The sequence below is a fragment of the Coffea arabica genome, chromosome 4e, assembly GCF_036785885.1.
Source record: "Coffea arabica cultivar ET-39 chromosome 4e, Coffea Arabica ET-39 HiFi, whole genome shotgun sequence".
NCBI classification, from domain to species: domain Eukaryota; kingdom Viridiplantae; phylum Streptophyta; class Magnoliopsida; order Gentianales; family Rubiaceae; genus Coffea; species Coffea arabica.
In genome coordinates, this window is record NC_092317.1 from 41,261,806 (window position 1) to 41,277,624 (window position 15,819).

General features: G+C 34.4%; 3 protein-coding genes across 8 annotated transcripts; 2 read left to right on the top strand and 1 right to left on the bottom strand.

Moving 5' to 3' along the window:
* The first annotated feature begins 926 nt into the window (after positions 1-926).
* Positions 927-6,931, top strand: LOC113741571 (S-type anion channel SLAH2). Of its 6 annotated transcripts, none has more exons than XM_072047874.1 (7): positions 927-1,235; positions 3,383-3,575; positions 4,367-4,885; positions 5,006-5,776; positions 6,167-6,198; positions 6,298-6,360; positions 6,608-6,931. In XM_072047874.1, exons 2-7 carry the CDS (start codon positions 3,399-3,401, stop codon positions 6,678-6,680), a joined length of 1,635 nt encoding a protein of 544 aa, XP_071903975.1. In that variant the 5' UTR covers positions 927-1,235; positions 3,383-3,398; the 3' UTR covers positions 6,681-6,931. The 6 variants fall into 6 exon arrangements, with proteins under 6 accessions (XP_071903975.1, XP_071903976.1, XP_027124914.1 ...); XM_072047875.1 differs by having other exon boundaries at positions 6,615-6,931; XM_027269113.2 differs by having other exon boundaries at positions 930-1,235; positions 6,298-6,931.
* Positions 6,932-7,470: 539 nt separating this feature from the next.
* Positions 7,471-9,156, bottom strand: LOC113740989 (protein SOMBRERO-like). Its single transcript, XM_072046751.1, has 3 exons — positions 8,942-9,156; positions 7,981-8,267; positions 7,471-7,623 (listed from the first exon to the last, which is right to left on the bottom strand). Exons 1-3 carry the CDS (start codon positions 9,120-9,122, stop codon positions 7,564-7,566), a joined length of 528 nt encoding a protein of 175 aa, XP_071902852.1. The 5' UTR covers positions 9,123-9,156; the 3' UTR covers positions 7,471-7,563.
* Positions 9,157-11,350: 2,194 nt separating this feature from the next.
* Positions 11,351-15,276, top strand: LOC140005619 (uncharacterized). The gene is made up of 7 exons (XM_072046631.1): positions 11,351-11,840; positions 11,952-12,281; positions 12,370-12,584; positions 12,671-12,856; positions 13,580-14,389; positions 14,570-14,782; positions 15,007-15,276. The coding sequence occupies exons 1-7, from the start codon at positions 11,351-11,353 to the stop codon at positions 15,274-15,276; spliced, it is 2,514 nt and encodes an 837-aa protein (XP_071902732.1).
* The last annotated feature ends 543 nt before the right edge of the window (positions 15,277-15,819 follow it).

The window sequence follows — 15,819 nt, forward strand, 5'->3', positions numbered from 1 at the left end:
AGCTTCACTTGACCCTCTCAAACTTTAAAAAATCTCACTTACTTCCCTTATTTTGGATTTTTTGTATCATTTATAACCAATTTTAAAATATAATATTAAAAAATTCATTTTGAGAGAGTAAATATAACCTCATTCTAAATTTTCCCTATTGTTGTCTTACTTTTTATTACCAAAATGTTGAGTATATTAATAACAAATGAAAAACAAAAACAAAAAGTATGAATGTTTTTTGTAAGTTACAAAGACAATATTTTCTTTACTGTAAAGTGTTTTGAGTTAATTTAATAATTCTTATAAATCTTTTACATATTTTTGAGTTTTCCAATTTTTTTCCAAATAGATGGCTTGAAAGTAAAATGATGCAACGTGCTAAAAATTATACATAAACTTGTTTGTATTGTTTTCAATCTCATGCAAAAAGGTATTCTCATGGTTGTAAATTATTGCAAGTTATTTGATTATTGTAAGTCAATCGTAATTTTAAGTTATTTAACATTCCTTTCTTTTTTTATCTAACATTTCCTGTTTGAACTAATGACACAAAAACTATTAAAGAGTTTTTTCAATCTTATTATCAACTTTTAAATTTTCATTAAAAAAACTATATCGATCAATTAACCAAAAATTAAGAGATGAATTTAGTGTATTATGATAATTAAGAAATCTCTAGAAAAGGGCAAATTTGGAATGAAATTGTATTCTCTCTTTCAAAATGAGTTTTTAATATTATATTTTAAAAGGTGTTTCAAATGTTATAAAAAAGTTTAAAGTAGGAGAGCCAAGTGAGATTTTTCAAAGTTTGAAGGTACCAAATGAAACTATTAGAAACCTTAGGGGAGGTTTCTAAAATTATCCCTAAATTTGATGGCTCCCGAGCTTGGTAAAGGATATGTCATCATAGAAAACAGCTGTATCTCTTAAGAATATGTTACAATCACGTACTTTTTTGAAGAACCTTGCATGCTTGATCCCATTTATACAGCTTTCGGTGGCTGAAAAACATGTTCCAGTTCCCCTTCTGCAGACCAAGATTTGTTTCCCAGAATAATAAGTCTGCTTGGGATTTTCCTCCACAGCTACTACCACAGGAAAAAGAGCTACTTTACCAGCTTTGGTTGGATTTAGACCTTCGCTGCGTTCATTGCTAGAGCTTTTTGGTGGGTTGACTGCATTCCACATTGAAGGTCAAGAGTTTTTTTGCATAGTTGTCATTTTTCAAAAGTGCATATCTGAAGGTTAGACTTTGAGTTTGCATTTTGTTAACAATATGACGAAAATTTTGCTGTTTGATGTTGTATTGCACTTTTAGGATACATCTTCTTCTTTGACAAGCTACGGCTTAAGCGCGGATTTTTGTTTACATTTAGTCCATATATATCTGAACTCTTCATATCCAAGAAATCCGAGACAGTTTTTTTTTTTTTTTTTATGCATTGAAATAAAAGTAAAAGATAGTAGGTTCAAGTACATAGTTTAATACAGTCATCCTGGGAAGTGCAACTCCCCTGAAATCATCCAAAACATAGGGGAATACAAAATCAGGGCATGAATCAAAAGACTGGGATTGGTTGCTGCAGTTTCCTCCTTGCTTGGCCAATGCATCTGCAAATCTATTTGCTTCTCTAAGTTATGGTAGAAATAGACCTGGGAAATACGAGGCAGTTGATTTAAGCATGATGGCTTCAGGTTAGTCCTTCCCAGTGAAATTGACTCAGAAACCACTAGGAAAAGTTTAGGACGGGTAGAACCAGATTTACATGTAGACCGAGAGGTGGAAAATATGCCACATCACTGAAGTTAATTTTTTAGTTCAAAATGCTCCCTCAACAGCAGATCAGTCTTATCCTTACATTTATTGGCTCCACTCCGCCATCCTCAAGACCTCAGTAAATCGGTTTCCACCACCACCATTATCAACACTTCCTTGTCACTCCTTCTCCCCCACTCCCCATATCGACGGTCGTTCCTTTTCCTCTCCCTTTTTCCAAAATCGGCACCTACTGCTGCATTTCAGTGAACAGATCCAGGCAGATGGTGCGGTAATGTCCACAAGTGGAAAGAAGCTTCTAATTAGCATATGCACAACATCGTCATCTTGATTGTTTGTTGTTTCCTCATCACATGGATGGATCCGAGCAGCAGGCCAACAGTTTGTTTATTTTAAGCTTTAGCATCAAGACTTCTTGGCACTAATCCCGTCCCACTCCCAAGTTTACAGCCCACCATGAGATGAAAGAATTTCATGATTATGTGAATGATGAATTTAACTAGTGCGTTCATAAATATCCTAAGACTTTTCTAGTTGTTTTCCCCTTGACATTTTATGGATTGAAAGAGGAAAGGGTTGTGGATTTTTTAGGATCAACTTCTTTAATGTAGTAGATTTTGGACCACCCGATCTACTGATTTTTTTTTTTTTTTTGTCGAGAAGTGTCCGGAACCATTGGGCCGGTCTACTGATGAAGCCGTAGAATCCAAGAATTGCCGAACAAGTGCAATAGTTATCCACATTGATTTTGATTTGGCCGAAAATTTCTATTGTCCTAAAAATTGATTTGACTAAACATTACTTGTCAATTCTTGAATGACAGCCATGTATACTATCTATTAGGGAACTTGTACTTCTCTCTCTTCCTTTGGCTTCATCTCCTCCGTATTCTATGGCATAAAAAACAGGAAACATTTGGTCCCATCTCCTGTGCTTGTCTTAAAGTGCCAGAAGCGAATATATTTATTACTGAAATCACCAGACTTTGGGCGGGTGGCCATCACCGGTCACTAAGGTTTGATGGGATAAAATGTCACATTTAAAATGGTCTGACTACAAAAAAAAAATTTAGGATGATACGAAGTGTATCTATCTAGTCCGATGGTGGTTCAATCATCTCTGAATTATGTCTGGACCTCTTTAGGTCCGTCCCTTCTTTTTAGTGTAAAATAGATTAAGTTATACAATAATTGTCATTTTCGAAAAAAAATTATATTTTTACTGTATACAACTTTATCGTTCTTATTTGTTGACTACTGAACGATTGTTTCTTTGATATACTTGCGTCAGACAATAGATATCTTTTTTTTTCCTTTGCTGCATATCTCTGTAATTCAACGTTCTTTCTGATGTTTTAAGGCAATAGGGTATTTATGTCCAAATTCAGTTTCGCAGTATAGTTGAAGGGACTGCCACTTAATTTCAAGGCTTCTACTTGAAGTTAGGAGTATAACAATAGTTAAATCTCAGAAAATATGGCAGGCAGCTACCTTACTCTAGTAAATAGGCACCCATCTCTGGTTCTCCCCAAAGGCCAATATATGGGACTCCCAATATTGTAACTTTCTACTTCCTTATGTTAAGAGCTGCCTGACCTGATTATTTACCATATAGGTGCTGCTTCTTTGACATGGATAAGAGCGAAGGAATTAACCTCACAGAGAGAGATTCTTCAGAAAGACTTCCTTCACTGATTGAACATATTGCTGGAAATAAAGTGGCTGGATTTGATAACATTAAGGAGAAGAGTGAGCTGAATTATCAACCAGCTGCCATGTGTTCTCATTGTTTAAGCCCCTTAAGCATGGTAAGTCAATAGAAAGCTAATGATTTTACCCTATTCGGCAATAATGTTAACATCTTGAATTGTCATGAGAATTAGCATTTTATCTTTTTACAATCAAATGGTTCTTGGTATCTGCAATACCATTTGTCTTGTTTATGTTTCGACTCTTCCCTGATTTATAGAAGGATATTTTGGTTGAGACTTTTTGGAAGTCAAGACCTAAGTTGTTTCTAGGAGCCATCAATATTAGTAGTCCATTGTCAGACTCCTACAATTGCTTTTAGTTGACCTGTGTTGCATGTCTATAATGTATGTTAGCTATGTTAAAGGCATATACTGGGTGACTGACATAGTAGATCTTGCATATTAAATTTATCTTTTACTCGTCGAGGACCTCTTGGTGTATAACGTGGTCTTCAGGATTAATTTAAAGGTAAAAGAAGCCAAAGAATGAGATAGTAAGTAAGTGGCTTGAAGCAAAGGCATGCTCTTAAGTAACTAACCATGATCATAATAAGGCCCTTCTTAGAAGCTTCGAGTTAAGTAAATGTCACTGATTATGATAGACTTGGCTCCAGCGTCCTTTTTTTATGCAATGGGACCTTAACCTGGTTCTCTTTTCATTTTCCCCATCTCTAACATGAATTTCTGCTGCTGAGATGCTCTTAGTTGCGGCATTGCATCAACTATTTCGTTGTGGAAAGTTCTCTGTTGTTGTTTAATTTGCAAGACGGCAAGCTTCTGACACTCTTGTCATTGGGTTACACTCTACTAATTGTTTCTGAAGTTATATGTTATGTTAATTTTCTTAGGGAACTGTGGCAGCAGCTGCAGATGGTCAGAGTGATCTTTCTCAGACTCAAAGACTGCATTCTGTTTCTATTAGCATGCCATCTACTCCTGCGGGAAATCATTCCTCAAATGCGAAAAAAGTACTCTTCAATGATAGTAATGAAATAATTTTCAGCAATGACGTTTCAAATTCTGCTGCTTCAACCAATTATGGTGGTGCTGCAGAACTAAAAACCACAAAGTTTCATTCTCAGCCAATGCCAACAGGTTCAACATCTGATGAGGTTGTCGCAAATGGCAAATTTCCAAGCCATCCAGAAGGTCCCCTTAGGAATCCTGCAATTAACGGACTAAAGGATAAAAGATTTGACACTTTCAAAACTTGGTCTGGGAAGCTTGAGAGGCAAATATCCAATTTACGTGGAAAGAACAGGGAAGATACACATGATTCCAATCCGCAAGAGAATATAGAAGTGGAGAGTTTACCTGTGGACCGGTACTTTGATGCCTTGCAGGGGCCTGAACTTGATACACTACGGGTATGTATCTTTGCATATTCTGTTCTTCTTTTATTTTTGGTATCTGTCTAGGTGTAGTGAGATGGTTGTCATAAGTGTATTCATCACTGAGATTTGCAACATTGACTTTCTGCTGTACAGCCTTCTGAGGAGATAATTCTTCCTGAAGATGAGCAGTGGCCCTTTCTTCTTCGCTACTCAATCTCTTCATTTGGTATCTGTCTTGGTGTTAGCAGCCAAGCCATTATGTGGAAAGCCCTTGCAACGTCTGCTTCCACAAAATTTCTGCATATAAGCCCCGATGTAAACCTAGCTTTGTGGTGCATATCGGTTGCTCTTGTAGTAATCGTCTCTTCCATTTACTTTCTGAAAGTGATTTTCTACTTTGAAGCAGTTCGGAGAGAATACTATCACCCGATCCGTATCAATTTCTTCTTTGCTCCATGGATAGCACTTCTTTTTTTAGCTCTAGGAGTTCCACCATCAATTTCTGAAAAGCTCCATGCAACTCTATGGTACATTCTTATGTTTCCAATCTTTTGTCTTGAGCTAAAAATTTATGGACAATGGATGTCAGGAGGAAAGAGGAGGCTTTCAAAGGTGGCCAATCCTTCAAATCATCTCTCAGTTGTTGGAAATTTTGTTGGGGCATTGCTTGGCGCATCCATGGGGCTAAAGGAAGGGCCTATTTTCTTCTTTGCTATTGGATTGGCTCATTACATGGTCTTATTTGTCACTCTCTACCAAAGACTTCCAACAAATGAGACACTTCCAAAGGAGCTTCACCCAGTATTCTTTTTGTTTGTCGCAGCACCTAGTGTTGCTTCTATGGCGTGGGCAAACATTCAGGGATCCTTTGATTATGGATCACGGATTGCTTACTTCATTGCTATGTTCCTCTATTTATCGCTGGTTAGTCCTTCTATTATGTGATTTCTCAAACCTATGTGCTTTGCATTCTCAATTATGTTGAGTATTTTATGCATGGATAGGACTTACAAGCTTGTTGGTGAGCTCGGTTAGCTTTAGCTATAACATTAACACTCAGATGAATGTTGTCTGAAGACTGAGGGGATCTATAAGATAAGAAACCACTTCCCTACCCTTGAAATCGAATACCTTCCTGAGCATTGTTGTCGAAGAAAAAGTAGTACTATGCTCTAGATAAAAAATGAGGTTGGAAAACAGGCCAAGGCTAGTTCATGTTAAAGTGGATGATCAAGTTGTTTCGCGAACAATTTTATCTAAGCATATTCAGTTGGTAAGAATAGGTATCTAATCATTTGCTTCTCCTCCTCACAGGCTGTTCGCATTAACTTTTTCCGAGGCTTCAGGTACAGTAAGATGTGTAATTTTTAACTCCAGAGTTCTGTATCCAACCTACTTTTTATAGATTCCTGATATTCATTTTTTTTTGTTTTGGTCTAATGTAGGTTTTCTTTGGCATGGTGGGCGTACACTTTTCCAATGACTGGAGCTGCCATTGCCACAATCAGGTATTCAAATGCGGTAACCAATGTAGTGACAAAATGTTTAACTGTGATACTATGTGTAACTGCAACACTCACAGTAACTGCACTACTCGTAACAACAATCATCCATGCTTTCGTGCTTCGAAACCTCTTTCCCAATGACATTGCCATTGCAATTAGTCAAGGAAAGCCTAAAACAACTCGACGATGGTTTCATAGAAGATCTGGCAGCTCTGATACTACTACTAAACATATTGAACACTACCTCAAGTTTGCAGATTCAGAAGAAAAAGATATTGAAGCTTCTAATGAGTCGGCAGGAAAAGTTTGAACTTCTGGCATAAAAAGAAGTCTACAATATTCAGTACTTCATCAGTTTTACAGGTCCTGAAGTACTTACAAACAGTCTATCAAGGGAGGAGCAGTAAATCTTGAAGTCCCGATGAACTTGATGTACAAATTTATCAATATGGTTTATGTAGCAAGGAGAGATCAAGGAAAATTTTCCACTTTCTTTGAGCTGTAAATTGTTGTATTAGAAACTCTGAAAGTCTGAACAGTTGGATATCTTTCTGAATAAGCTAAATTTTTAGCATGGATAAGAGTAATAATTTAGTCTGTTAGTCACTTAGTCGTTGGATGAGTGTGTATCCCATAGAACATTGTAAATTGGCTGCGGGAGTAACCTAGCCATTGGATGCCAATGTTTGTTTAAAGATGGGATGAAAATCAAGCAAACAAATATCTGATGACTGGAAACTGGCTCATGGAAGGGTTTCAAACTCCATCCTGCCAAAAGAACAGTTAAACATTATCTAATGAAAAGACTTAACATCCGGTTCTTGAATCTAAACTATATTTCGGCTAAAGGGTTTCAAATCTCAATAATAATATATTAGGGGTGTGGATTTAGGATGCAGAAGTGTGAATTTAGCTTCTTTCATAAGTAATCTTATCAATATAATTACGCACAAGTCAATCTATTGTTACAAAAGCATAACAAAATTTACAAAGTTTAGAAAACAAGAAAGGAAATTAAAAAATATAAAGGGCAAGATTGGAGAATAAGGAGAATCACTATTATTACAAAAATATAGAAGTAATATATTGTTACAAAGTTCAGAACAGTCACTATTATTAGAACTTCAAAATGTGCTGAATAAGGAGAACTGGACAATGACAAGAACAAGGGTGATTCCCCATAATCACCATATCACTCTTCTACAACTAAATAGAATCAGTGTAATTTCTCCCACGTATAATTCTAGCCAGTATACATTCTTGTACCTGAGAATATAGGTTAGATGACAATGTATAAGACGAAAAACACCAAGCTTACTATCAGCAGGAAAATGAGTAGGACATAAAATTGAAGAGAAAACTAGAAAAACAAGAAGGACAATTAACAGCCCTAAAGAAAATAGTTTCAGTTCTTAGAAGTAAGGTGAAGAAAAACATTCAGCAACTTCATGTTTTTGTAGATTTTAATTTTAGCAATGCTAGAAAGTTCTATATCTTGAAATTCTTGTCAAATAGGTAAAAACTGACAAGTTGCAGACAAAATTAGACTTAAAAAACAGAAGAAAACATGATGCCAAAATCTGCCTTGTAAAATAATATTCCAGTCTCACGTTAATTAATTACCTCTTGCTTATTTCTGCCATTAATTTCAGTCTGCAATCTGTATTCTTCCATTCTCCAATGTGTTTTCTTAGCATGTGGTGGAGAACCTGAAAAATAAGTCAAATAAATTTTGAAAGCAAATATATCTCCTTCTGAATTGTGAATTGGTTCTTCTTCTCCAATGAATCTCCAGAAACCGATCCCATTTCCAACCATCCGAGTTGATCTTGTTTTCCCAAGAAAATATTCATCTTTGTATATGAAGAAAAACCATTCCCTTTCATTATCATTAAAAGTACCATTTCCCACTGCAAAAACAAATTTCAACGCAATGAGTTGTAAACATAACCAAAAAAAAAAAAAACCATTCCATCAGAAAAAACAAAAACTTCAGTGAAATCTTTAGTCTTATTTCCAAAATCACAAAATTGCAACCATGATGTATACTGGAAGATGCCACTTAACTAGGAGTTGTCATGAACCAGGAATTGATCAAACTAGAAATAAATGACCTGAAGCGGAAATTGATGAAACTGGAAATAAATGAATTATCACGGGATGTATACTAGAATAAAGATGGATAATGAACTAGAAGGGAGAACGTAAGTTTAGATTGTTGCAATTCTAGTCATGAGTTATTTGCAATTCTGTTGTTTCTTATCCTTTCCATCTTTTGCAATTTTCTTGAATCACAACGTATAACGTATAATCTATAACCTATCATCGTGTAGTCTCATTATACCTAAGTGTAATCTTGATGTACCAAAACTATTGTTAAATACGTTACACAACTAGCATTACCATCTAAAAATAACAAAATTTTTGCAACTTCTTGCAACTTCCATAACAACTATATAAAAGAGCCCTACAAATCTGAAAAGCACCCTACAAATCTTTCCAGACTAATGTTACATGCGCTATCCATACAGAATTAACGTATAATCCATATGTAGAAGAATATAGATGACAGAGTGAGATGTACCTAAACATTTGGGATGTTTGCTATAGAGGTCGTGGGCATCAATTTCTCGGATGATCTTAACCGGGAGAGGTTTGTAGAGTACTTTGTTAGCCAGATAATACTTGACCAGCTCTTCATCAGTGGGCACAAATCTATACCCAACAGGCATCTCCAACTCCAACAAACGTTGGCTGGTTTCCATGAGAAAATGCTGATTTTGAGTAACAAATCAATGAAGAAGATGGACAAAATAGAGCCAAGCCTTGAAAGAACGAAGATGGTAGTAGCTTTACCAACTGAAGCCCGTATTTTATATTAGCTTGTATTGAACAATTGCGCGTATACGTACGTTTCTTTCAGAAGGAAAGTTGAATCCTAGTACAACTTGGAGTATTTAAAGTCTACACAATTTTAGGCGACTTTTTCAATTGTTTGTGGCTAAGAAAAGATTAAAACGTATTCGTTTTCTGGTGAAGAGTAACCCTAAGTGAGTTTCCTAAAACTGTGTGAATTGACTTTTTCATTAATTTCATTTCCATTTTTAATAGTAGTTCTATATCTAGACCAAAATTAACGTTAAAGGGAGATCACAATGGATTGAATATGCACATTCTACATTCTCTGTATTCTATATGTACTAGTGACAAGGATACCCAATCAGTGTGTAATTTAGAAACAATCGCTTTTTATATAGAAGAATTTAATATAAAATTTTCATAAACACAAAAAAACTTTGATCTTTTTAAAGTTTTTTTAATCAAATTTTAATTAATTTGGTGGTTGCAATGTTTGTGGGTGGGTATGGATAAAAATTAGTTGTGATTATATTGGTTGGCAACATGGGCAACATGTAATCAGATAGTAAAGATATAATATAGTGATTATGAGGGTAAAGTTGAAAATTTAAAAAGTGACAAAAGAAAAAGTTTACACCAAATCCAATACTCTCTCTTTATATATACTAGTGCTTGAGGCAACCCTAATGTGTCTGCATCTAATAAAAAGCATATTTATCAAAATTATCCCTTTATAATATTTTCTTATTGGTTAAATTTTTTTATAATGTAGATAATTGTAGAGAACTATGATGGAAGCTGAGCAAATTACATGGGAGTTGGGAGTTAGTGTAAAAAATTGGATAAGCTCAACAAATAACTACAGCAAATAACTCTCTCCTAATTGTGGGGAAGTTTGTTTAGTATACTGGGACAAATTTAACCTTATCATTAAGGATAGATTAGGAATTTTAAAAAATAATACTGTTTATCACACAGTGATGCTTATTGTATAGACTAGTGTTAAGGGTACATTCAACGTGTGCGCAATTAGGGATCAATTAGGTGGAAAGTTTTGAACCTAGAACTTCTCATTTACACTCTCTCCTTCAGTGCCATCCAACCAATTCCTTCTCCCCGATTTTATTCCCTTCTTAATAAACATTAATTGAGTCTTTTATATGATTGACATTTATATTTATTTATACTATATAAAAAGGGAGAGATGGGGGTTTGGAGTAACACTTTGACAGGTGTCGACCCTACACAGTAGTAAAAGTCTTACTAGAGAAAATAAAGATTTTGTATAGAGCAACAAGTAGAATCATCTCCACAAGGATTGGCGAGAAATTTGTTTCTTCTATAGTAAGAATTATGGGGGATTTTGATTCAAAAATAACTAATTAATAAATAATTCATGAAAATAAACAAGAATTAATTCAATAATAAACACGACTCTAATCAAGAATACAACATTTTAGATATGATTCACACAACTGATCATTGATGTAAGAATAGATTAATTACTCATTAATAGATTGGTTATAACCATCAACAAAATCTGACAACCAATTTTTTCTTACTTTATCGATAGTCAAGGTACGATCGTTAACTATTTCCCTAATCAAGAAACAATTCTCGGTATGACCATATGATTTAATTTTCTAATTGTATTAAAAACTAGAAAAGCCCAACCCTAACCAATAAGTATGCTACTAGAGTTTGTTTAACTTAGATCATACGTTTCCCTAACATGAAACCAATCACACTAGTTACCACTAGTATTAACCAATCAAACAGTTACATATTTAACTAGTTAATATGGCAGTAGATTATGAGGTTAATTTGAATATCAGCCCCTTGACATCCAAATAACAAAAAAATCATAAGAAATTAAATCAAAAAATATACGAATGCCAATGAATTAAAAGAAATAATTAAAAATTAACCTTCAAATAGCCAAAAATATTGTTGAACTCCCTATTTGGATTTACATCTATGGGAGGAAAAAATAGTTAATTCTGTTGGACCGTATTCATTGCAAATTAGCGGAGAAAATTATCATTTAATTGGATCTCTGCTACCACCTGTTGGAGAATTAGGTAGATTCATACAACTGCAAAATTTTTATACCGATAATGAGTTACAAAATCGTATGAATCTTCTAAATAGTCATGATGGCAAACCAATTGGAGTTGATGCATCCATAGTTGAGGGGTTACATAGTATGTTAGATGAGATCAACCCATATGTACAGGTATTTCAGAATGCTAGAGACATGCTTCGAAATCAAAATGTTTCGAATCTTCAAGTACAAATAATTTGTGCTCGGGGTGATAGACAATATATCCAATCAACTGCAAATGAAGTTGCTGCTATAATCGTAGGTGAAGATAGTGGGCATATTACACATCGTGATATTGTAGTTGTTACTCGAGATGGAAATTTGAAAAGAATTAAGGAGACTTATCCATCTTACATGTCACTACAATATCCTTTACTATTTCCCTACGGAATAGATGGATGGCGATGTGGCATAAAATTTTCACGCTCTTCTAGTAAGAAGAGACAATTTGTTTCAATCCGAGAATTTTATGCTTTTCGGATTCAATTTCAATACAATAAAGGTCATACACTTCTAAAAGGTGTTAAACTATTCCAACAGTTTGTCGTTGATTGCTATGCAGCAATTGAACACGACAGATTAAATTTCATGAAAATCCATCAGTCTGTATTGTAGGCTGATGTATATCAAGGTTTGGAAGATGTTGTTGTTGCCAGAGATACGGATGCATCGGCAGTTGGAAGGAGAATTATTTTACCATCATCATTTTCGAGTGGAATCCAAAATATGGTACAACATTTTCAAGATGCAATGGCAATTTGTAGGACAATTGAAAATCCAGATATTTTTATTACATTTACTTGCAATCCGAATTGGCCAGAAATTAAACAAGAGTTGACAAGAATATCGGGACAAAAAGTTGAAGACAGGCCCGATATTACTGCTCGAGTTTTCAGAATAAGGCATAAAAAATTAATGGATGTTCTGAAGATCAATAATCTATTTGGAAAAGTACTTGCAGGTAAAAATTTCACTTTGTTTTAAATTAAAAAAATTTTCACATCTTATTATTCTTATATATACTAAAGAACATCTATGTATACGTGCAGACATTTCTATCATTGAATTTCAAAAACGTGGTTTGCCACATACTCATATCACTCTGACATTAGCTTCAGATGATAAACCACTTACTCCAAAACAAATTATTGATGACATCATTTGTGCTGAAATACCAAATAAAGATGCTGATCCACTTGCTTATATAAGGTTATTAGGTGTATGTTACATGGACACTGTGGTGATGCTTATCCAAATGCTCCACGTATGGCGAATGAAAAGTTTTCTAAACACTATCCAAAAAAGTTTTATAATGAAACTACGATCCATCTACGATTTGTGTCATACAAGCGTCGAGATGATCCATCTAAGAAGGTGACCATCAATGGTTTCACATTTGACAATAGATGGGTTATTTCTTATAATCGAGATTTAATTGTCATGTTTGATGTCCATATCAACGTGACTAAAGTCGCACAACTGGATATCACTAAATATCTGTACAAATACATGAATAAAGGGGTTGATAGAGCAAACGTACAGAATAAAAATAGTGTTTTACACTCAAATGAAGGTGGGCATCGTCGTTATAAAAATGTTGATGAGATTATACAATATCTCGATTGTCGATATTTATCGTCAATTGAATCATGCTAGAAGATATTTGATTTTGAAATGCAAAGGCAGTATCCATATGTGATTAGATTGCAGTATCATCTTCCAGATAATCAATTTGTGATTTTCAATGATGATGATCATATTTATCATGTTCTTGATCGTGAAAATATACATGACACCATGTTGACCAAATGGCTCGAAACAAATACAAATAATGTTTCAGTTAGAAATTTGACGTTTGTCGAGTTTCCAAGTAAGTGGACCTAGAAGCAAAACATACGATAATGGGAGCCCAAATTGAGTGGTAAGTGCATTAGACGACTGCCATACGCACATCCCCACTGTGACGAACGCTATTATTTGCCAATGTTACTTCATAAAACTCGTGGAGTTCAAAGTTTTCAACATATCCGTACCATTAATGGAATTGTACACCCGACTTTTAAAGCAGCATGTGCAGCACTTGGTCTTCTTGATGATGATAACGAGTGGAATGAAGCTTTGACTGAAGCATTTATATAGGCATCCGCAAAAAAGTTGCGAAGCATATACTGTACTATACTTATGCACTCCGAGATAAGTAACCCCTTCAATCTATGGCAACGTCACTGGAAAAATATGACAGATGATTTACTTTATCAGATTAGAAGGGACATGGGAAATCTTCAAATTCGTATTGGTGATGATGAGTTACAAAATTTGGGATTAGTTGAAATTGAACTCATTTTAAATAAAAACGATTTCTCTTTACGAGATTTTCCACAGATGCCATTACCATCTTTTCAAAATGCTCAGTTCTCCATGAATAGGCTGATAAGAGAGGAACTTGATTATGATTTTCTATCAGAGCAACAGTTGTTCGATGATTTGTATGCTGGATTAAATGAGAATCAATTAAATGCATATGATATTATTATGCAATCATACACACAAAATCGTGGAGGACTTTTCTTTGTATATGGAAGTGGTGGGACCAGTAAGACTTACTTACGGAGGACATTGATTGCTCGAATTAGATCTCAACGAAAAATTGTTCTTTCGGTTGCATCATCAGGCATTGCGGCAATACTGTTGCCCGGTGGAAGAACAACACATTCGCGATTTAAAATTCCGATTAATTTGGATGAATTATCTAGTTATTCAATTAATAAAAATTCTGATTTGGCCAAACTAATTAGAGAGGCATCTCTAATTATTTGGGATGAAACTCCAATGGCACATCGATACGGATTTGAAACTGTTGATCGTACATTAAATGATATTCTGAGATTCGATTATAATCATTCTGAAAATCAGATTTTTGGAGGAAAATTAATTATTCTTGGTGGTGATTTTTGCCAAACATTACCCATTGTTCCTAAGGGTAGGAGAGAAGCAACAGTATTAGCTACCATAAAAGAATCTCCTATTTGGAATCACTGCACAGTGTTGCATCTTAAAACAAATATGCGGGTGATGGGTTCGAATCTTTATCAAAATATGCGTTGACAATTAACATGGTTTACAAATTGGTTGTTGTCAGTTGATGAAGGAAAGGCACGGAAAATTTTACTTACAGAATTTGGGGAAGCAAATTGGATATAGATACCATCTCAATTTCTCATAAAAAATGACTGTGAATCTTTTACAAAGTTAGTAGATTCTGTCTATCCTAATTTGAGAAATTCATATAATGATAGCAGTTATCTCAGAGAACGTGCTATTTTGGCTCCAAAAACTTGTGATGTTGATAAATTAAATGACAAGTTGATGTCAATGCTTCCCGGTCAATTTCATGCATACATGAGTGCTAATACTTTTTGTGCCACCGAAGGAGACATTGTTGAAAACATGAATTCTCCTGAAGTTTTGAACTCATTGAATTTTTCTGGACTTCCAAATCATCGTTTGGAATTGAAAAAAGGAGCACCCATAATTCGTTTGAGAAATTTAATCAGTCAGAGGGTCTTTGCAATGGAACGCGACTTATCATTACTAGATTGGGAGATAAAGTTATCAAAGCAGAAGTTATGAGGTGATCCAATCTTGGAGATTTAGTACTGATACTTCGAATCTCTTTAACACCTCAGAGTATACGCACTCCTTTCCCAATTAAAAGGAGGCAATTTCCAGTGAAAGTAGCATTTGGAGTGACTATTAACAAAAGTCAGGGTCAAACATTGAGCAATGTTGGTGTTTACCTTCCTGAACCTGTTTTTTCTCATGGTCAACTTTATATTGCTCTTTCCCGTGCTACTTCTCCATCTAGATTGAAAATACTCATTGTTAATAGAGATAATGATCCATGGAATTACACAAAGAATATTGTATATCGAGAGGTTTTTGAGAATCTTTCATAAATTATACACATCATTTTATAATAAAAATTTGTCATGTATTGCCTTTATATTTTATGTATTGTAAATAAATGACACTTTCATATTCATCTTTAGCATTTGCATTTTATTTTACTATCTGTGTCAACTATAGTTTTTAAATAATTAATCAATATGTTATTCAATATTTACAGATATTCGATATATACCTCTAATTTCTCTGGACCTTCAAAGATGTACATGGAATGTAAAGGTTAGATTATTTAGATTGATTGATATGATGATATCTGGAGTGCTTCAGCGTTCATGGTGCATCAAAATACTTTTTATTCACGATCAGGTAATTATTCAAATCATATCTTACTTATTATGTTGAGTTTTAATATTTACTAATTTTTTTAAAAATTATCAAAAATTTGTCATGCAAGGAATAATAAGAGGCAGTAGCATGCCCAGTATTTTTGGAGAATACCTTCGTGAAGGTAAGATATATTTGTTTCAGAATATACATGTAATCCTAGCAGATACCAAGTACCGGATTGCACCACATCAGTATTAGTTGTTATT